General features: G+C 40.4%; 1 protein-coding gene across 1 annotated transcript in view; it reads right to left on the reverse strand.

Annotated features, from left to right (window-relative positions):
• Positions 1-21,740, reverse strand: part of ROS1 (ROS proto-oncogene 1, receptor tyrosine kinase) — a 77,597-nt gene that overhangs the window by 42,065 nt on the left and 13,792 nt on the right. Inside the window, exons 11-26 of the mRNA XM_076333476.1 lie at positions 20,833-21,017; positions 19,574-19,671; positions 18,523-19,034; positions 17,685-17,897; positions 16,697-16,807; positions 16,006-16,187; positions 14,852-15,043; positions 9,449-9,549; positions 7,686-7,900; positions 7,175-7,353; positions 6,424-6,586; positions 5,328-5,590; positions 4,383-4,446; positions 2,035-2,237; positions 1,093-1,304; positions 300-583 (exon numbers count right to left, since the gene is read on the reverse strand). Of these exons, the coding sequence (XP_076189591.1) occupies positions 300-583; positions 1,093-1,304; positions 2,035-2,237; positions 4,383-4,446; positions 5,328-5,590; positions 6,424-6,586; positions 7,175-7,353; positions 7,686-7,900; positions 9,449-9,549; positions 14,852-15,043; positions 16,006-16,187; positions 16,697-16,807; positions 17,685-17,897; positions 18,523-19,034; positions 19,574-19,671; positions 20,833-21,017 (3,177 nt within the window). The remainder of the gene's footprint in view (positions 1-299; positions 584-1,092; positions 1,305-2,034; positions 2,238-4,382; positions 4,447-5,327; positions 5,591-6,423; positions 6,587-7,174; positions 7,354-7,685; positions 7,901-9,448; positions 9,550-14,851; positions 15,044-16,005; positions 16,188-16,696; positions 16,808-17,684; positions 17,898-18,522; positions 19,035-19,573; positions 19,672-20,832; positions 21,018-21,740) is intronic.

A 21,740-nucleotide genomic window follows, 5' to 3' on the forward strand; every position in this document is an offset into this window, starting at 1 on the left:
GTAAGTGAAATCTATTGACAAGTAGCATTTGGGGCTGTAGTGTCTCCATTTGATTTACATCTTACCAGAATACATATTGCATCAGTAAATATCCTCACACTGTTCTTTCTCCTAGTTTGTATCAACAGGGTATACAACTGGAAACACAGAACACAAACATTTTGTCCATCTTGCCTATAGATGAATCAATTTTATAAAGGAAGTTCTTCATGAATGCTGTTTTGCTGAAATGAATATTGTTTCAGGTAAGAGACAGCAAGAATTACAAACTACCGAGAAACAAAACAGAGCACTCAGACCTTGAAAACTTGGTATTTTGGCAATTCTCCAGCAGTAGCAACCATCCACATCTGAGGCCCATATTTCATCTCTTCCTCTGATAAAGAGCAGCTGGGGATTCTTGGAGTCAGACACATCTATACTCATAGGTCTTCCTAGCTCTGCTTCTGCCACATTACAGGTGCAGTAGTTCCTCATCTGTTCTGCTGATATGTATCCCAAAATGTGGTGCACGGTGTTATTCAGAATATCATAATAAAACATGCGGCTGCCATAACCAAGCTCTTCCATCCAGTACAAGCGGCTATCAAATAAAATGCATTGCTTACAGTAGAAAAACTTCAATCTGAGCAATCTGCCCTAAATGCAGTCCTGTAAGTGACTACAGTCACACACCTCCCAAACATTTTAAGCAAGGTAACTACAGCAGCATACTTGCAGAGTGATTCCAGGTGTTTAAAGGATATTTTTGAATGGAAGGTCACAATAACTGACTATTCTGGATAAAATGGTTACTGTAAAAAATTGTTGTCTGCTGCTGACTTTCATTTGCATCACTTAAATAGAAGAACCTATAAATATTTAAGTATCATTTGAAATCTTTACTCAAACACAGACATCTTTTTGAAATTAGATATGTCCGCGCTAAACTAGCAGTATAAAAGTAGAACTAATTCAGAAATTTCTGAGATTTACACAATGCAAAAGACTCATATACTATAAAAAGTCCTTTTTGGTCTTTAATAGTTGATGATTTCATTAAAATCATGTTTAAAAGATGCTTTAAAAAGTTGTTAGTAATATATACCTTACCTTAAGAAAGGATATGACAACAGAGATGATACAGTTGAATTACTTTCACCCAACTGCATGTTCAGGGCTTTTAGAGATTTTATCTTGAGCTCAAGATCAATAACAAATATTTGGGTTTCATTCCATGATGTTTTCAGGGCAACAAAGAGATGTCTTGCAATCCAGTCAACTGTGATGGCTGTGGCTTTGCGAAGATAAGCATCTTTGAAAAACTTAAGAAAAAAATAAAAACATTACTAAAACTGCTTGAGAGCAGAATTTTCCCACCTGATGCTAGGACATTATGAAATTAGATTTGTTTCCGAAACAATTTCTACTTGACCAGTAGAAGTCAAAATATAAAGAGATGCCATGGAACGAAGATTCCAATATTTTTATACAAATGAAAACTGTTGTTTCACAAATATCAATTGTTGTTTCCATGTTGCTTCCATATTCTTGAAATTAGAATGAAATCAAATTAAATTAAATTACATTTGATACAAAAAATAAATTTCTTGTATTTAATAGTGTGAATTTTAAATTAAATATCTGTTGAAATATCTTATCAACAAAGCAGATGTCAGTAAAATCATACATGTTTAATAGGACAACTTTACCAATGGCATACTCTGGCCTATTCTAATAGCTATTGATGACAAAAATATTGAAGTCCGAATTTTATTATATTATACATATTTTTATTGTACGGCTAGAAAGGAAAATTATCCAGCTAATCTCTTTCATATTACATCTCATACAAACTGACAGTCATTAAGAAAATCGTGTCTTTCCAGTTCTGTTTTCCCCACTGTATTTTGCCATTAAATGTGCTTTGTTCACCATGCTGCTTTTTTTCTGTTCCAAATATGCAATTTTGACATAATTAACCCCAAAATAATGACAATAATGGCCACATATTTTCCTAGATTCTCTCAAGCAAGTGAATGAACAAAGGAATACCTGAAACTTTGAAGTAGTCTGAATATTCAGAAGAAAAACAGAATCTTCTACAATATAGTACGCTTTGTCATCATTAGCAGTATAACAGATGTCCTTTACATTTGTCTTTGCTGAAAGTTCCCATATGGTGTGATTATTGTCTATGTCAGTAAGAAACAACTTGTTGGCAGAAACAGTTATAAGAGTTGGGACAGGGAAAAAATCTGGAAGGAAAAGGGCACAGCAGAATTTACAAAAAACATTCTAGACAATAGCAGTCATTCATAACGAAAGCAAGTACAAGATAAAAATAAACGATGGTCCTGCACAAATTATATTTTGTCATATGTCACAGCAAATAAATAAAATAACAAGATGCCTTCTTGTCATCACATGCAAACTCCTAAGATTTTTTCAATGGCATTGTGGATGCTTACCTAACAAATTTAAGCCTAGTAAAAACATATTTGCTCACTTAATTACCTTTAACGGCCCAGCTAGAAATAGCCTATGATCCCTAGTAGATCTCTAACTCTCCTGGTTACCTTTCACAGCCCAATTAGAAATATTCTATGATCTCTAGCAGTATGCAGATTACAGATCAAAACCTGCTGTTCCATACTACCCTGGGGTTGCCTAGAAAAGTTAATTTAGCATAGTTTTGAGGAAAGGTTTGAAATTCCTGAAATTTAATCTAATGATGAGAAACGTATTAACCATTTCATGTCAGAAGCTGTAACTATTTAGAATCATAGAATCATAGAATCATTAAGGTTGGAAAAGACCTCTAAGATCATCGAGTCCAACCGGCAACCCAACACCACCATGCCCACTAAACCATGTCCCTAAGTGCTTCATCTACACCTCTTAAATACCTCCAGGGATGGGGACTCAACCACTTCCCTAGGCAGCCTGTGCCAATGTTTAACCACTCTTTCAGTAAAGACATTTTTCCTCATGTCCAAGCTAAACCTCCCCTGGCGCAAGTTGAGGCCATTTCCTCTCGTCCTATCGCTAGTTACTTGGGAGAAGAAACCAACACCCACCTCGCTACAACCTCCTTTCAGGTAGTTGTAGAGAGCGATGAGGTCTCCCCTCAGCCTCCTTTTCTCCAGGCTAAACAACCCCAGTTCCCTCAGCCGATCCTCAGAAGACTTGTTCTCCAGACCCCTCACCAGCCTTGTTGCCCTTCTCTGGACACGCTCCAGCACCTCAACGTCCTTCTTGTAGTGAGGGGCCCAAAACTGAACACAGTATTTGAGGTGCGGCCTCACCAGGGCCGAGTACAGGGGCACCATCACTTCCCTACTCCTGCTGGCCACACTCTTTCTGATACAGGCCAGGATGCCATTGGCCTTCTTGGCCGCCTGGGCACACTGCCAGCTCACGTTCAGCTGGCTGTCGACCAGCACCCCCAGGTCCTTTTCCGCTGGGCAGCTTTCCAGCCACTCTTCCCCAAGCCTGTAGCGCTGCATGGGGTTGTTGTGGCCGAAATGCAGGACCTGGCACTTGGCCTTGTTGAACCTCATACAGTTGGCCTGGGCCCATCGATCCAGCCTGTCCAGGTCCCTCTGCAGAGCCTTCCTACCCTCGAGCAGATCAACACTCCCGCCCAACTTGGTGTCGTCTGCAAACTCACTGAGGGAGCACTCAATCCCCTCATCCAGATTATCGATAAAGATATTAAACAAGACCGGCCCCAGTACTGAGCCCTGGGGAACACCGCTCGTGACCGGCCGCCAACTGGATTTGACTCCATTCACCACAACTCTCTGGGCCTGGCCGTCCAGCTAGTTTTTTACCCAGCGCAGAGTACACCTGTCTAAGCTGTGAGCCGCCAGCTTCTCTAGGAGAATGCTGTGGGAGACAGTGTCAAAGGCCTTACTGAAGTCCAGGTAGACCACATCCACAGCCTTTCCCTCATCCACTAGGCGGGTCACCTGGTCACAGAAGGAGATCAGGTTGGTCAAGCAGGACCTGCCTCTCACGAACCCGTGCTGGTTGGGCCTGATCCCCTGGTTGTCCCGCTCATGCCTTGTGAGCGCCCTCAAGATGAGCCGCTCCATAATCTTTCCCGGCACCGAGGTCAGGCTGACAGGCCTGTAGTTCCCCGGATCCTCCTTCCAGCCCTTCTTGTAGATGGGCATCATATTGGCAAGCCTCCAGTCGCCCGGGACCTCCCCTGTTAACCAGGACCGCTGATAAATGATGGAGAGCAGCTTGGCGAGCTCTCGGTGGTGTCTACTGTAGGGTGCCACAAATGTCACACAAAGTGTCAGAGGCTATTTATCAGATTACCAAATTCCTGTACTGTCAATTTCACCAGCTATTACACACAAACCATGAGATGGCATCTAAGTCATCCACACCTGATGAACTCCTCTCTGCTATTTCAGACAAAGGTCCTGGACCCACAGAGGTGAAGGCTTGCACCTGTGGGACAGGAGATTGTTACATATGTTAAGTAGCAGCATAAATGATTGCATTTGAGAGCCTGTAGAGTCATAGTTAATGACAAAAACAGAACCAGATCCCCTGGCTGCTCAGCTAGGAACATACACGTGTGCTCTGTTTAACCTAAGGCTGTGCTGGTCATTTCAAAGGCTACATTCAGGGTTGGACCATGGCTATGAAGAGAATTTTAAGCAGTGGCCCAGAGAGTGACAATTCATGCTGCATCTTTCAATTAGAGCTCAAAGGACACCAGACAGTCTTGTCTCCTTCCCCAGGCTGGAGCAATTCCTACTGTTGGTTGATGTTGCGACCAACATGGTGTTCTCCCCCATCAGTACCTGGTCTATTACGTGCTCTCGTGCTTCTAACTTTTATTTCAAGCACATGTTCTGTGTGTTCCAAACCTTTCATCACAATGAAAACATGACCTCCTGACAAGTTTTAATATGGAAGTCCCTTTTTATGGAAGCCAAGAGAGTCCTTGCATTTCTCCAGCAGTGGAACTTCTCTTGATCTGTGGCTCTGTTTTAATGGACTGTCACCTTCCACCAGCTCAGTCGAATCTGTGTTTAACTTGCAGCTTTTAGCAATGGCTTTAGGAGACCTCTAGAAAAGTTTCTTTTGGGCTTTACCAAACCTGTATAATATCGCAGCATTGTTTTTCACCTTATTTAGTGAACAACACAATACGTAGAAAGGTTAAGCCAGGTATCCAAAGGTGAGTCAGTGAATCAGCAGTTCCACAAACAGAAACCACAAGTTCTTGCCCCAAGCCCAATACCATCTCCTAGGCAAAACCATCAGGCTGCACTGATAACATCTACCATCTAGCACGAGATAAGCTCAGTAATTTTTCATACCTGAAACCTTACTGTGAGGCTGGGAAGCACATCCCTGAGAGAAAAGAGCATCAGGGTGGGTTCAACGTTGCTCGCGTTCCACTCTGTGAAAGTGTCAGCCGTGCCGCTCTGACTCAATAGTTGATAGTAAACCCTGAACTGCGTTAATACTCCATTGTCCCTTTCAGGTCTGTCCCACCTGAACTCCATAAGGACTTTCTCATCACTTTCATGTAGCTTATTTTGTAACACATATACTCTAGGGTTTGTAGGGGCTGAAGGAACTGTATTAAAAAAAACATAAAAAACACAGAGCAAAGTACTCCTATTAAAACACAAACTCTACATTGTGATTAACTCTTTTAGTTTTTAGCCTGAACTTTACAAGCCCAATGCTGACAGAGACAGATAGCAATTGGTGAGGTGTAAATTACAGAAGAATATCTAAAACTTCATGGTAATTCCTTTCTGTTTTTCATTGGTGTGTAGGTATCTGATTTTAACTTGCATAACAAAAAAAGAGCTGCATAACAGAGACAAACGCACTTCTGCACTCAGATTGAGACATATCTATTTATCTGAGTCCTGTAGGTAACAATGGAGCTGCAAGAATTTTCACAACATAGAGCATACTCTATCCCCTCTCCTATCCACTTCAAAATCTACTGCGGCTCGTAAGCTTTCTCAGTGCTCCAGTCACTCAACACTATATTTTAGCTGACTTAACTTTGGCCTGCATGAGAGCAAAAATAAGCACTGAAGTCAAAAGTAAAAAGTGCATAACATTTATTAAAAATTTAATAAGTGGTTAAGATATTACATGCAGCCTTTGATGGTCATTGTAATGGATCTCAATTTCTCTTTCTTGCTCATAGTCATAGGCATGTGGTGGATATATTGTCATGCACTTTCTGTTCCAAATTCTATTACTGCAATTGTGTGCATTTATGTGTGCAATAGATAATTGCCGAAGATACTCAGGAACATGTCCTTGCAACTCTGCCGACAGCTGACTAGCCCTGAAAGCTGCTCATTCCTCTCCAGGGTTTCACTTGCTGGCATAGACCTGGTCCCACTACCTGTTACGGGTGAGGAATGGGGTTTAAAATTCTAGTACCTCCTTCAGGGGCTCGAAGGGATACAGATGTTGCTGGTGCCTTGCCCCAGTATGTATATGGAGTGACAGTAAAATCAAAGAGTGCAAATGGTTCCAGCCAATCAACTTGGTAGGATGGCACTGTCAGGTTATGGGGATGGAGGCACTGTTCACTCTCCAAAGACTGTGAATGAAATAAAACAGAATAAAGTAAAACAAAACATTTTTTTCCCTCTCAGAAAGGCCTTCAGTTTTCCAAAATTCTCCTCACCAAGCTGGTCAACTAAATCAAGACAGAGCTTCTCTTCCTGTGAGTGATCGTTGTTTCACCAACTCCTGTGGCACTGTAGCGATGCGTAGAAATCTGTTAGCAATCTGCCCTTTGAATTTAAAGTAAAGCTCGCCAAATGTGCTAAAATTAAGTGTGGATCAAGGCTAGATTTCACATTCAGGCAAAGGCTGTGCCACTGGCAGCTCAGAGGACACTTCTGTCTCTGAGTTACTGTCAAAGGCTTTCTCACACATCTTTGAGCACTGGGAGCTCCTTGCCTGGCACTTCACACTCCAGCAGCTAGCCCAGAGCTACTGCTAAGCCCATGTTCCTCCCATGCTGGCCTCAGTGATCAAGAAACAGGACAGCTTGCTTTATATTTACAGTTTAGTTTGGTTGCTTGACTGATCTGTAAATGCTGGAGAAGAAACAAACTGTATTTCTGTTTAAAAATAGATACATCAGCAAGTAGATGCAGTAATACATGTAGATAATAAGGACGGATTGCATGAATATCCTCACTTGTAGAGCTTTTGATCCCACGCAGTAAAAGACAGTTCCCCATTCCACATTTGTGGAGGGACTCCAAGTGATGTGAAAACTTGAGCAATTTCCTTTAATGCTGAAGGAATACTCTGGCACTGAATCTGGAATCACTTTTGGTGTAAAAGAAAAATTTCCTGTCCATAAAGAGAGTAAGAAATAACAACAATTTAAAGAATATGAGCAATAGGTAGACTTTTCAAACCTGACTTAAAACACTAAAGTACTATGGAAAATCCTGTAAGGTGTCATTAGATAGAAACAATGAATAACACCACCATGTATTCTTTTTAGCCATACCCATCAGCTTTTATAATTGCACATTATCCATGTATAGCCTGATATATTTATTAATAAGTTGCTGTTGTTCTTATCTTTTGTCAAATGACTAAAGAATTTCAAGAATGAAGAATTACAGGCTGACAGCGAATACCTTTATTGAGGGGTTTAGATAAAGAAAATAATGTACCTGGCAAAGGTTTAAGTGATGTGTGAACAAGGGTAAAGGCTGCAAACTCTGCTGGTTGTGAGAAGGGAATGCTGAGGCTCTGATTGACTTCCTGAGTTGTAATGAATTGAAGACTATTAATCCAGAACAGACGACCACTGTAGTATTCCAGTGCACCCTGAGATATTTCTGAAGTACTCCATGCTGCAAATTCTGTGACGACGGCATTACCACAACTGTGAAAACACATATGAAATTAGCAAACTGAAAACACACATGTAGAGAGAACAAGATTTATGCAATGTTTGACACATCACTAAGTTTCTCATCATTCAAATTCTTAGTACTCATGTAGGAGGCAGGAAAACAATTCAAAATTTTTCTTTTAAGTTCTCTAAAGCAGAACACTTTTCAGAATGACACATTGCAGGAGCATCTGCAAAAAAAAGCCTTCATTCCTCTGATTTCATTAGAAAACAATTATAACATGGCTTAATATTCTGATGCATGGATATAGAAAATTGAGTATTTTGAAAAATCAGCCCACCTTCTCTCAGCAATTCCACTGAAACCGTGGAGTCTACTTCACAGCATGAGATTCATTCTACTTTATTAGAGCAGGTCCCCAGATGAATTTGACCCTGCTAGTTTCCTCGATAACCTTCCATTATTTATTAAACTTTGTTAACATTTTCCTCCACTGGGGTCACTGGTGACTTAATCTGTCTTGTTACTTCTATGTCAAAACTTACAGGCCTTTTTTGGTCCCAATTTATCTTGTGGGTAAGAGATTAAATATGTTGTAAGAGGCATCATTTTGCCATCTCAGAAATGTCTTTCAGCTTAGACACGTGCTATCCAAAACAAATTTGGAAAAGCTTTGACACGCCATCAGGTCCATTAGGGTGGATTACTTCTAATCTCTCTATTCTGGCATGCCAGGGACAATGATTTATGGCTGCCAATTGGTTCACAATGGAGCTGCATGTTCTAGCTAAAACTAATCAACATATTTTGATTCTTTAAATGTTTGCCATTAACCATAGCAAGTCTAAAATCAGTCAGAAAATTCAGGTGATTCCACACAAAGCTAACCTGCAACATTATGAGCACGTGTAAGTACAGATACTGTTCAACTAGGTTTAAGAAGTTTAATCTGATGCTTGGGGGAAAAAAATGGGCAGTCTCCAAAACGTAGTTTCATGAGCTACCGCTCATCATGCACTTGGCACTTACAGAACAGATTACCATTTTTCTCAAGGTCTTATTATATATTCAAGTTGACCCATAAACATGGTTTTGTTTTGTGGTTTGTTTTTTTTTAAACTTTGCCTTTCAGGAATAATGCAGCCATTTAATGCTCAGGATGATCAAGAGGAAAGCCTGCTGAGTACTGATTACTCAGGTGAGAAAGTGGTGTCAGTTCAAGTCCTAAGCTCCATGCAAGATGAACAAGTTACAGCTCTAGGCACTTGAAAACTGTCAGGTGTTGTAAATGCCAAGATAAAATAGGCAATAAACGGTGATTATTTCCTAAAGCTAAGTCTAAAAATTGATGAGCTGACCTCAGTTCAGTTGAGCTTCCATACTGTGTTTCTTTCACTGTAAAAAAAACGTTAACAACCATCTCAACATGTAGCTTGCCATCAGCTAGCTGTGATCATTAGCTCTTCTTTTTGTTTATTGTTAAATTAGTAACTAGTGTGCCCAGCATTGGACAAAATTTGTTTTTAAAGAAAACTAGAAAATACAGACTTTCTTACCTCTGCTATACATTTACTTACCCTTCTTTGCAAAGAGAAACTTTATATAGGTTCAGGCATAGACTATCTTGCACAAGCCAGTAAAGAAAACCATAGGTGAGATCCAAAGTTAAACCAACCACCTAAGAAAAAAAAAGTCCAAATGGCAATTTGAACACACCTTCACTTCTGAGGTAAAAGCCCTTAGGCATAACTGTCATACTCCTGCATCATGAGTAGCTTCTTATTGGCAAAAATAACATTACTACCATGAATGTTTATTCTAACACAAAAAGAGGTAGCACTAAAAAATAATCAGGTCCTTGATGGACACCTATTTATAGCAGCTGATGATTTTCTATATAGCATTTTATGAGCACCTGTCGGAGTGTTCATCCCTGGAGTATCTGAGTACTTCAGATATGATGGCAATAGTGTATCAAGTGATTAGTGGAACTACCTATCAAAATTTCCAGAACACCTCTGGTATTTTAACATTCTTTGTCTGAAACAGATGGTTGATATCCAGTCTGAAATTCAGAATCACCTTTTGAAAGGAGTATTTCAGACCTTTTGTCTTTGTCTTCGATGCATTGATTTTTTTTCTATGCTTGGATTTTATGCATACAATATTTAATGTGTTGCATTATTTATGGAAAATACATGCAAAATTTTTATTGACGTATTTGGTTAAACAGGAAATTTAAATATTTACATTTTGGTAAATAAATTATTATTAAATAAAGAGGGGAGGGGGGGAATGAAACAGTCTTCCTGTTCATTACTTCAATATTTCATCTTCATTTAAACTAGGAGCAAGATTTTTTGTTTATTTTTAATAGGATCTAATATTCAAAATAGAGCTTTCTTGCTTTTGTAGTAAACAACAGATTCAATACCATATGCAACAATAATAGAAATCAGACATCTAATAATCTGTTCTGTGAATAACAAAGAATTCGCTTCCACAAATTAGTCTGCTAAATGTTATCAAGTTCAGTCTATGTCATGTCATTAGCACAGCTTACAGGTTGTTAGGGGCCTCTCTGAACATGTTTTACAGCAGCTCTCAAACTTCTCATCCAAACACTAGTTGTAGCTATTCTTTTATAAGCTTAAATTTCCATTATGGATGTAAGTGGAGCAGCCTTTTTTTTTTTTTTAAACTCTTCATTAATAAACTGCAGAAGATGATGACAGGAAAGCAAGTGCCATATCACTTAGTTGTCTGTTGGTCCTTATGTAATCACATTCTTGACATATTTCTGTTGACATTGTATGTCAGAAAATCAAGGTTTGAATGACTGCTCCTGTAGGTTTTCCTGTTAAAAATATCTCACACTATGTATGTGCCTGAGTGCATATTTAGTCAACCATGTTATATTTTATCCCATTTAGCTATTCTCCCTCCCATGCTCTACACCAAATTTCATCTTCCTGAATCTACCTTGATTTTTTAAATGTTTGGGTCTTCTTTCCTTGCCCCACTTTTTTTCTGCAACTATCACATTTTCCCATAGACATGCCCATCTTCTTTCTCCTGATTCCTGTATCCCTATTAATAAAAGGCAAAGAAATATTTGTACTATTCATCTTCAGGAGCTAGGCAGTAATTTTACACCTCCCTTCTGTTATGCTTCAAAAATAGACAAACTTTTTCCATTTCATGAGAGGTATTAGTCTCTGGACACGATATGTAGTTGTGATCATGCAATGTAACTCAACATCATAAGACGCAACATAAATTTAGCTACTTGAAATACCCTTGACTAGAAATATTAAGAGACCACACCTACAGGGTCCTGGCCCCTCCTGCGTATAACGCACTTTGCTGCTTCCCTATAAATTACTTTTGTCCCAGGCATATTGTACAGTATAAACAACTTACTAAGTGCTTTGGAAATTCTGTGCCAGATCCTAACCTGGAATAAATTAGAATAGCTCTGCCAAAATCAATCAAGCTATGCCAATACACACCAGCTAAGCTAAACAACTGATTGGAAAATAAAATAATTGTCATAAAAAGATCTAGTTCCTGTCAAAGAAACTAGATATTCAAAGCTCTGCCTTCATATTTGTGTAGGAAACCTGTCACCTCCATAGTAGTCTCTTCTATTCCTATCACTCAGATTTCAAGCTAAAAGGAGATACTGCTACATACTGCTGAGGATCCTGTACTGACCAGCTGAACAGCAATTCTTTATTAGAAAAACAGCTAGTAAATACCAGTAAGAACCAGTTATGTAGAGAATATCCTCTAACTATTGGATAACAACAATTAACTACTACATCTGTGTTTTAATATCGAGGTAAGAGGTACTCTTTTCAGGATAAAGGACTCCGTCGTGCAAGGAAGATACATATTTAGTACTTGTGCAAACACATATTTGCATCTTTATATGGGACAATAACGACCAGCTCGATAATTCCACCATTAAAGAATGTTGTACTGCCCTTTTTTTTCTGATGGGTTTATTTTGGGTTTTATCTTAATAAACAAACACCTGTCAGCTATAACTGGTCATTTCTCAATCTAGACATTTTTACTTGGCTTTTTTCCTGCATGCATCACAGCAGGAGGCTGAGTTTAGGAAATCAGTGCATAGATTAGGGGCAGCAGAGAAGCAGGAGAGGAGATGTTTGTTTGTAGGAGGTGTGAATGAGTGGATGGTTGAATGCTGGTATCACTGACATAGAGAAAGGTGCAGAAAAAAAATGACAGGAGCAGACAAGCAGTCTTATTGCTGCCAAGGTTCTTGAAAACAAGAACAAGAAATCTGAGGTTAGCATGAGGTGATTCAGAGAAACAGGTAGTGAATCAAAAGAGTAGGGCAAGGAAGGTGACGTTTGCTGCTTAGAATAAACTGCAAATTGTCGGTCCTTTGCAATAGATCACCCAGAAGATATGCGATAACTGTAAGTGTGCCGTTGAGCTTGGACAGCATATATCTTCCCATAAAGAGTCCAGAGAGAGGTGTCCACAGACAGTCCACAGCCAGCTTCCACAGAGAGGTGTGAGGCTGGAAGATACAGTGACCCTTTGCAGCACAGATGTTTCGCTCTACATGTGACAAAAGTTTTTCAGTTCTTCTGTATTTAGGTTTACAAGTATAGCAGGTGCCACACCAGAACCAGCTTTCCCTCTCCTTCCCAAACCCTCATGAATGTAAGAGACACCTGTGAGATCAGCTGGCCTTTCTGAATGTTAATTGCCTTTCAGAGACTAAACCAGGCCTGGCTTTTTTTATAATCAAACACCAGCCTCTTTTTCTTCGTGAAAGGAGATTGAAATGTTCTGGGGAATGATACAAAGCTAACCAAGGGACATAGATCTCTAGAGTTTAGAAAGGGACTTTAATAGAGAACTTGGCTTCAAGTAAAATGGGAGCACAAATTGTACAACAGATGGAATAAAAACAAAGGCTTCTTTAGCAAGAGCTGTGTTTTAAAGAAAGCTGTTGTAGCAAATAATATATCTGAGTTGACCTCTTCTGTGGCGGTCAACCTATGCCTCACTCCAGTGCTCGGGACAGAGGGTAAAACTCCACACAGGCTATGGCTTGAGCTGAGAAGCATTCAGCTTTTCTTTGAGAGAGACTCCATAGAGCAAAAGCAGTGCAATAGATGGCACGGTCCCTCAGCCTGACCTGCTCAGGACACAGCCTGGAAAACGTTCAAAGGTTCACTGGCTCTGCATTCCTAATCACACTGACTCCTGGAGTCCTCCAGTCCCTGTTCTGGTAGTAAGGGGTTCTCTTGCCAGGGAACTGGGTCATCCATCACTTTTCTCCCAGCTACATGAGGAGGGAAGGGAAGGGAAGGGAAGGGAAGGGAAGGGAAGGGAAGGGAAGGGAAGGGAAGGGAAGGGAAGGGAAGGGAAGGGAAGGGAAGGGAAGGGAAGGGAAGGGAAGGGAAGGGAAGGGAAGGGAAGGGAAGGGAAGGGAAGGGAAGGGAAGGGAAGGGAAGGGAAGGGAAGGGAAGGGAAGGGAAGGGAAGGGAAGGGAAGGGAAGGGAAGGGAAGGGAAGGACATACGCAGCTGCTGAGACCCTCGCAGGTCTTTTCATGAGGTGAATACTCAGTCTCAGAGTTCCTTTGCTGCATAGGCAACACTGAATCCCACCTAGCAAGAATGAGAACAAGTCCCTGATATGGCAAATCCCACATGGTGGCAGAGGCAGGATGGGGTTGGTGAAGGCCCCAATGATCTATGAGGAGCCAGCAGTGAAGCAAAGCCTTAAGAGACTTGATAGGACATCAGAGAGGAGTGAGTGGAGAAGAAAGGCATGGGAGAGGTCAGCAGAGATACAGAGGTTGTCTGTGAGGACCTCAGAGCACATCAAAAAGTCTCAAGGCAGGGAACAGGAGTTAATAGGCTCCCACATATTGCAGGGGCTTTGGTGAGCTATAGGTGGGAATGGCATCTGTACTTCCCTTCTACCAGCCTACCCCTGCATGGGACCCATTATCCACCCTAACACAACTAAAACAACAACCCACCATCCCTTTTTTCCCCCTATACCATCCACTATCTTTATTCATTCTTGCAAGAAGCCCCTTTCCTTCTCTCTGAGGAGCTGCTCTGCTCTGCAGCAGACTCTTCTCAGCCTTCTGGAGCCCCCCAGTAGCCTGGAGTAAAGGAAGAGGGGCCAAGCTGGGGCCAAGCCTGCATCTGACTTGGGCAAGGGAGAAAGAGAAGATGGGGAAGGCAAGGAGCAAGTTGGGGATGGAGAACCTCAAAGATTCCCAAAGCACAGGACTTGCTGTTCTTGCCACCACACGAGGGACAGGATCAGGCAGGATGGGGACCATCAGGGGCAGATCTGGCACCCTCACCAGTGCTGCGGCAGCAGAAGCAGCAGCAAGCTGTGCCAGGCTGTGGCAGGGGCCAGCTGCACTGAGCGCAAGTATTGCACCAGCTGCCGGGCCCCCTCTCTCATCAGCACAGGCAAAGCCTGTCTCTACAGCAGCACCCCTGCAGCCTGAAGTGCAACTCCAGTGTCCCTGGCAAGTGTCTAGCCCCAAAACTGACCCTGTCAGGACCTGTGAGCTGGGGAACACTACAAAGGAGGCAGGATGCTATGGAGCTCTGGCTCCATATTTTGATGGGAAAGCCAGAACTGACCATTAGACTTAAGTCATTTGGGGAAAGCGAGTACCTTTCATATATGGGAAGGAGCAGCATTACAACCATAAGGACATCTTTAACATCACATTTTGTTACAAGGGTCTGACTTTAGAATTATGGGCCAAAGTTTTGGTACAGCTATTACATGATTTAATTCTTACCCTGTTCTCAAAATGATATAACAATATTGCAAGAAAGGCATGTTATTCTTCTAGTCATAACACATCGATTTTGACAGCGATGAACACTGACTATAGTCTAGAGATCTAACCACTAGAACACACACACACACCCCCCAAAAAAAAAAAAAATCAGTCACCTGTTTACCAGAAAACTGTAGCTGCTCTTGTAATATAAGATACTCCTCTCCATTCAGTCTTGCGCTCTCCACCGAATACAGTGTGGCCCAGTACAAATAGCCATTTACTGAATCCACGACTAGATCCTTCACTAGGAATACAACATGAGCCACAACATCCATATGGCCTCCCACCAGTGATTTTCTGTAGATCTAGGAACAAAAGAATTGCTTTTAGCATCACACCTAAATCACCAGCCATGATCAATTGAGTATACATAAGTGACTTTTCCACAGCCGTTTATCAGAAGCTTATGCAAGCCTTAGGCTTTTAAAGCTTAAACCTTTTGCATTCAAAATATAAGGATGAAGAATAAGGCAGACTTATTAGCTAATGTTTGCCAGAAAGTGACAAAAGAAAAAGATTAAATACCTCTTCCCCTTGGCTTTCCCAGTTTTGGCAGCCTTCTGTCTGACAGAGTTTCTCACCCACTTCGTATTCACTATTCACAAGTGTAAATGAGGGTGCAAGGAAGTGTGAAATCTGGCCTCCTAGCTCCAGTTTTTAAAACAGATTCTGAATTTGCACTTACAATAAATGAAAGGCATAATTTGACAGCACTGCATAAATTAGCACTGCAATTTTAAAGTCAGATACCTTTTAAATAATTCACATGTCAATGTTCCTGATATGAGAGTGTACAAAGGGCAATTGTAATTATTTTTTTATCTGCAGTGATCTGCAAAATATCACAGTACAGAGGTCAATCATTAAAATCTCTGTGTAAACAAATCATGTCAAATTTGATTAAAATAAAGTCCATCTACTTCTTAGCTGAGATCAACTTGGCAACCTCCATTTTCACTATCTTCATTTATTTTTACAATGTTGAATCCAACAAAACTGTTGATAGCATGTTTGATTTGCCTGTTTTGCACCTGGAATTCAGTATCCTGCATTAGTGAATATTAGTGAACATTTTATCCCAAACTTTTGTATAACTCTGGAAAATCACACAAGGGAAGAAAGGCCTCCTTGTTCTACATTGTAATAGCAAAGGTCCAAACGCATCTCAAGTTGCAAGAAGTAAGGATTATCTTCCCAAATACTGTTTTACAGTCTTTCTTGTTGGCTTTAGTTTTTTTTTCCTTTTAAGAAGTGCAACTATACTTACCGTATTTGCTTTGCCAGCCCAGTACAAGCATTGACTCAACCAATCAAAGGCCAACATCCTTGCATTTCTGATGTCAGATATGTAAGTTTTCTCAGTGGTACTCTGTCTTTTGTTCAATGACCAGATCTGAACTTCCCCCATGGAATTAATCCAATAAAGAGTGTCATTATACCAGTCAAGGTCTTGAAGAAAAAAGAGAAGGTATTAAGCATTTCACAAACACGTAAATAAAAAAAAAAAAAATTTTAAAGAATAAAAAGTAGCCAGATACTTCAGTTTTTTAAAAATCAGTACAAATGAACAGTTAGGCTCAGTTAACATGAAGTTAGATACTTCCTTATAAGAATACAATGTACATATATAGTACATATATAGCCCTGATGATTATAAATGTATGACATATATTGGGGCACTGGAGGCAGAACTATTTAGTTCAGAGAGTTCATTTTAGCTCTGCTGTAACTGTGGTGATGTCAGTAGGGTTTCATTAAGGATTAATTTGTTCCATAAAGCAGAAGAAAGAGGATGGACACAAAGGCTTGGCTCAGTGAAACTGCTTCACTGCACTGCATTCAAGTCTAGACTGCTGCAATGAAAGCTCTTGTCTTTCAGTTCTGTTGATTAAATTTATGGACAGCTAATAAATGCCAACAAGTCTGTAGCAGTAGCATGCAGTTTGTTTAGTATTTACCTGAAATACTTCTTATATGAGGATAGAGGAGTTCTCCTGGCCCATAGCTATCCAACCGCTGCTTCCAGAGCCCTTCAGTCCCCACTGCCAACACATATGGTTCTTCTTCAGCTGATAAAGAAAGAAAACTGCAGTTGTGCACACCAACAAGCAATTGATGTATAATATTTGTATTTCAATAGCAGGGGTTCCTGTTTCTGGAAAGTTACAGAAGCACAGTTAAAACTGCCCCTGCCCTAAGGAATAACGGACAAAGAAGAAAGGCATGAAACTATCATAATTTGAGAAACTCAGAGATTCAGGGCAGGTTTAGATCCAGAACAATAAGGCAATTTGGAACCCTATTAGATGCTTAAAAACCACTGTGGGTTTGGGCCCGGCCTTACCAAAGTCAGGCAAAAGTCACCCTTACTCTCAAGTGCCAGTCCAGTGCCTTAAGTTGAAAGCTATTTTCCCCTCAGACGTAGGTTATTATGGGTGAACTAGGTTTCAAAAAACATTCCAAAACATCTACAAATCTCAGACATTGTGCGCACATCCATTTCCCCCATTATCTATGCTCAAACCAAGGATTTTCAGCTTTTAGTGAGCCTGCACATTCCCATAAACTGTCATTAACCCCCAAGGCACAGCTCAAACCACTTCATCATAGGAAGTGCTTTACAGAGCACAGGAAAGGAATAACACCTCTCATACCTGTTCATTTCATAGTGTATAAAATAATGTGTTTGAAAGTGTATTTGCATTAGAAAAATGTATATAAGTAGTGATAATAAATACATAATATATAATACCATTATTGTAGCTTGAGAATCTTATTACTTTTACTAAGTCAAATTTACTTATTCTGTATTCTTTAATGTTTCTAAGACAATCCTTTTTGTGCCCCTCATTTTGCAGCCTTTGCCCAAAGCCTGGGCCTCACCAGCTGGAAAGCTGTATGCATAACTCATTCTTCATTTCTCCTGGGTGACAAAGCATTTCTCACCTTCTTCTAAAGTTGTGCCTCTAAATGACTCTGACCACGGCCCTTCACCAGCAGGAGACACGGCTCTGACTGACACTTCATATGCTGTGAAGCTGGCCAGCTCCTTCACCGTAAACCTAGTGTCATTAATGTTTGAGACAACCCATTCCTCCTCAGATGGATGCTGAGATGACACTTTCACATCATAGGTCCAGTTCTGCCAAGCAGACAGACCTGTGAGACACAATCATGTTATTACAGAGTAGACAGCTGCAACAGATGATACGCATTCTTTGAGAAAACTGTATGTTGGAGACTCCTTTCAAAAATGCCAGTATCAGGGGAATTAGGAAAGGGATAAATTAAAAATTTACACTCTCCGACTCTGGGACCGACCAAGAGTAGTGGTTCAATCCCCCATGAAGAATGAAGTTGGAAGAACCAAAATTTTCCCCAATCAGGTAATTTCCTGCTGTTCAAAGACACATGCACAGGGGATAGAGACGATAGCCCAGTCACTGATCAAAAGTCATTACATCTCTGGCATGCATTTTCTGTGTGATATCAGCAACCAACATTACTGCTATTCTATACCATACTTAAGATGGAGCCTTGCTTAAAATCCCTTGTAGATGACAAATGAATTACCAATATAAATTTGTATTAATTTAACCAGACAATTTAGCTATTTTACTGGCAAATCTTGGGTTAAACTTTTCCAAACTGAGGTAATTCCACATCTTCCAGCAGAATCAGCTATTGAAGTCACCAAAGCCCAGCATCAGGAAAAGGGAAACTAGGAAGTTATTCCTCTAGAAAGAAAAGGAGTGGACTTTCAGGAAGAAACAACTGAACTTACTGGTTCCAATAGTGCGTTCAGGTGGTCTCCAGTTGATCACAGCTTGGTCCAATCCAAATAGCACCGTGACAAGCCGAGGAGGAGTTGGTAAAGGAAAAGGCTGAGTTGATGCCCCATAGAAAAGCAAGTTGCCAAAGCCAAAGTACTCTGGATACGCCAAATTGCAATCCACAACATACTCATTGAAACTAGAACTCCCCACTGGAGAGACCTCCTCGTGGAAAACTGCTCGGCCATCTGTGACAGTAAATGTGTTATCCTCATAAACAAAGCTCTCCATGTCATTCAGTGGCACATGTGACCGCAGTGTGTGAAATTCTGAACCATCAAGAAAACCTGACACAAAGGCCTGTTCTGTTGTGTTGAAGAAAATAAGTCTCTTAGATTGGAAGTTGATCATGAAGTCTTTCAGAGCGCTGGATTTCACTACTGGTGAAGCTGTGGAGGCAGTGCCAGGAAAGAGTGGAAGGTTTGCTCTGTATATGCCATCCTCCAGGAGACAGAAAATATAGCTGGCCATGGAGCAAAATAGACCCAAATAACTACAGTGCAAGAACTCTGTAGATGAGTCACAAATATTTTAACAGCTCAGAGGTGTGCCTGTCTTTACGCAGACAATAGGAAAATGCTTTTGGCGCTATTAATATACATCCTGGGAGAATTAAGCACATCACTTTTTACCTTCTGGGGATTTGTCTGGCAGATTATTGGAGAATATTCTTCCATAATACCTCAAATGTTAAGCATGGACATTTAAAATGCATAGAGCTTCATATTCATAAAAGCACTGAATGTCTGAAAACAAAATTTCTGCATTGGAAATACTTTATCTCCTCTGCTAACACCCTATGGAAGAAAATGCAGAAAAAAACACTGCATGGTGTCACTCTCGCTCCAACTGTTTTGTAGTTTGTTATTTGTTGCCAATTGCACTTTTGTTTTGGTAAGGCAAGAGTTTGAAACAGGAACCTAGATGACTAATGAAGTGAAGAAAGTTAGAGAGGAGCTTTACAGCACCTTTGACACCAAGTGCTCAAAGGAGGACACTTACCCATTATAGGGATCAGCTATAACCTTCCTAGGGGATGTCACATAAAGAGGAGTGATGTCTTCAGCTGCCGTGCAGTTCTCTAAATGGCAGACATGTATCTGGGGAATAAGAAAAACTTGTGATGCATTCATCAGGGTGTTTGCTAATGAGCAAACAAGCTGACCCAAGATTCCCTCAGGGGAACCAGACAATGAAACACCTCTCTCACAATTCTAGGTCCTTATGGGCTCCTGAGTTGTCAGTCACCTGAGTATAACACTTGTACACAAGTACGAATGCATCCATGACAACTTACCCTGAAAGAGCTGTCTGTCAGCCATCCTCCTCTTAACTTCCTACCTCTAAGCTGGAGGGAAAAGCCCAATTTGGGTGGTATAAGCAAACTGTACTTTGAAAACGATCTGACAGGGAAGGGAAAAAAGGGAAGGAAGTGCTTTTCTGATCCTGGGAGCAATACCTTGGGAATTCTCTAACCTGCAATGGATTCAGAAATCCCTGCCATCAGTCTGTTCATCTACAGCTCATTTGTGTCTTTTTATCACTATTGCTTTTCCTGCTCCCTGTTTCTGAGCAGAAAGCAAAAATTCAGACATGGCAAGAGGACTGGAAAAAAAAAATCCTCCACTAACAATTTAAGGGAACTTTCTAGTCCTTTGTGCATTAGAGGACTACAAAGGTACATGCAAAGTCTGACCATTAGCGTAATTGATGTTTTAGGAGTAGGGAATCAAGTGCAGGGTTGCCATCTACATTTTTACTTCAAGTTGAAACAGTTGTAATCTGAGCTGTCATCACTGCTATGAAACACCTTCCCTCTTGAACAACTTTTGCCAATTATGAAGGGCATTATAATCACTAACTAGTTATCTGACCACCTTCCTGAGGCATAATAGGAGCTGAACAGGCTAGATGGAGACCCAAGTAACAGAAACAAAGTTACTTATATTGGGTATGAGGTGGGTGTGAAATCAGTCTCAAAAACAAAGCAGTTAAAACCAAAGCTTTTTATGTCCTAAGGAGAAAAATAAGACAAGGAGCCAGGGTTCCATATAGCCCGTTTGCTTTAAATATGACCTGATATTCAAGCCTTTCTTCTTTTTTAAAACTCTGAAATATGTGAATATTATTAAAGTAAAAAATCTATTTCTATAATTATATTTTGTGCGTGCATATCTATATATATCAGATTTTCTCATGTAAAATAAATCACAGTAATGGTTCAAATGAAATAAGAAATTAATTAAGCCCTAGAGCACTACCTTTTCATTCATGACAAAGTATATCCTCTGGTAAAGCCAGTCTACTGAGATGGACGTAATATTCCCCCAGCCAGCATAAAAGAGCATTAGGTCAGATACATCAGACATATTTGCAGCTCCTTTCACCCAGATGGAATTCCCCTCAGAAAAATAGACAACTTGCTGATAAACATTCACAGAAATTCCTAAAAATAGAAAGATATGTGCACACAGATAATATAAGAAATAAGTTTCAGTTTTTCAGTTACTTTTTCTACTTGCCTTAAAAAGAAGTATTTTTCAGTCTGCAACCCAACATCATTGGAGAAAAGTTAACTGTTTTTTCTCCTCCACTTCTAGTCTTCTTTCAGATAATAAGGAAACTTTCCCATTTGCTACGTAAGTGACATTATTATAGACAATTGCCCTTCAGAAAGGTAATCAGACAAAAAGAGGATTATGTAACATGCAAACCAACTGACACTGATTGTCCCTCTCCAGGACAGATGCAATTGGCATCTCCCCACAAAGCACCATTCACTCTAGAATTCAAGCTAGACATTATCTGTGCCACCCCTGTACTATCAAAGGGTATTTAGTCAGGGGCAACATTCGTTCTCTGGCGTCTTTGTGGCTCGGTGGACTTCGGTACATAAACTCAGATTTCCACACTATCTCCAAGGAACAAATACAGCACCAGTGTAGATAAGAAACATTAGAGTGGCGAGTAATTTGAGATAACGTGGTTGTCTGGTGACTTAGGCTACTAAATGCCTCATTATAGAACTCTGTGCCCCAGACTAGCTAACACACTAGCATACTCTTCAGCCAGTATCTTTTGACACTTCGTATTATTTAATTCTTAGGTTTGAATCACTTCACTTCCCCATATTCATGTTAAGAAAATACAGCCATTAATCATAGGGAAA

Source organism: Aptenodytes patagonicus, chromosome 3 (genome assembly GCF_965638725.1).
Source record: "Aptenodytes patagonicus chromosome 3, bAptPat1.pri.cur, whole genome shotgun sequence".
In the NCBI taxonomy this organism is placed as follows: Eukaryota; Metazoa; Chordata; class Aves; order Sphenisciformes; family Spheniscidae; genus Aptenodytes; species Aptenodytes patagonicus.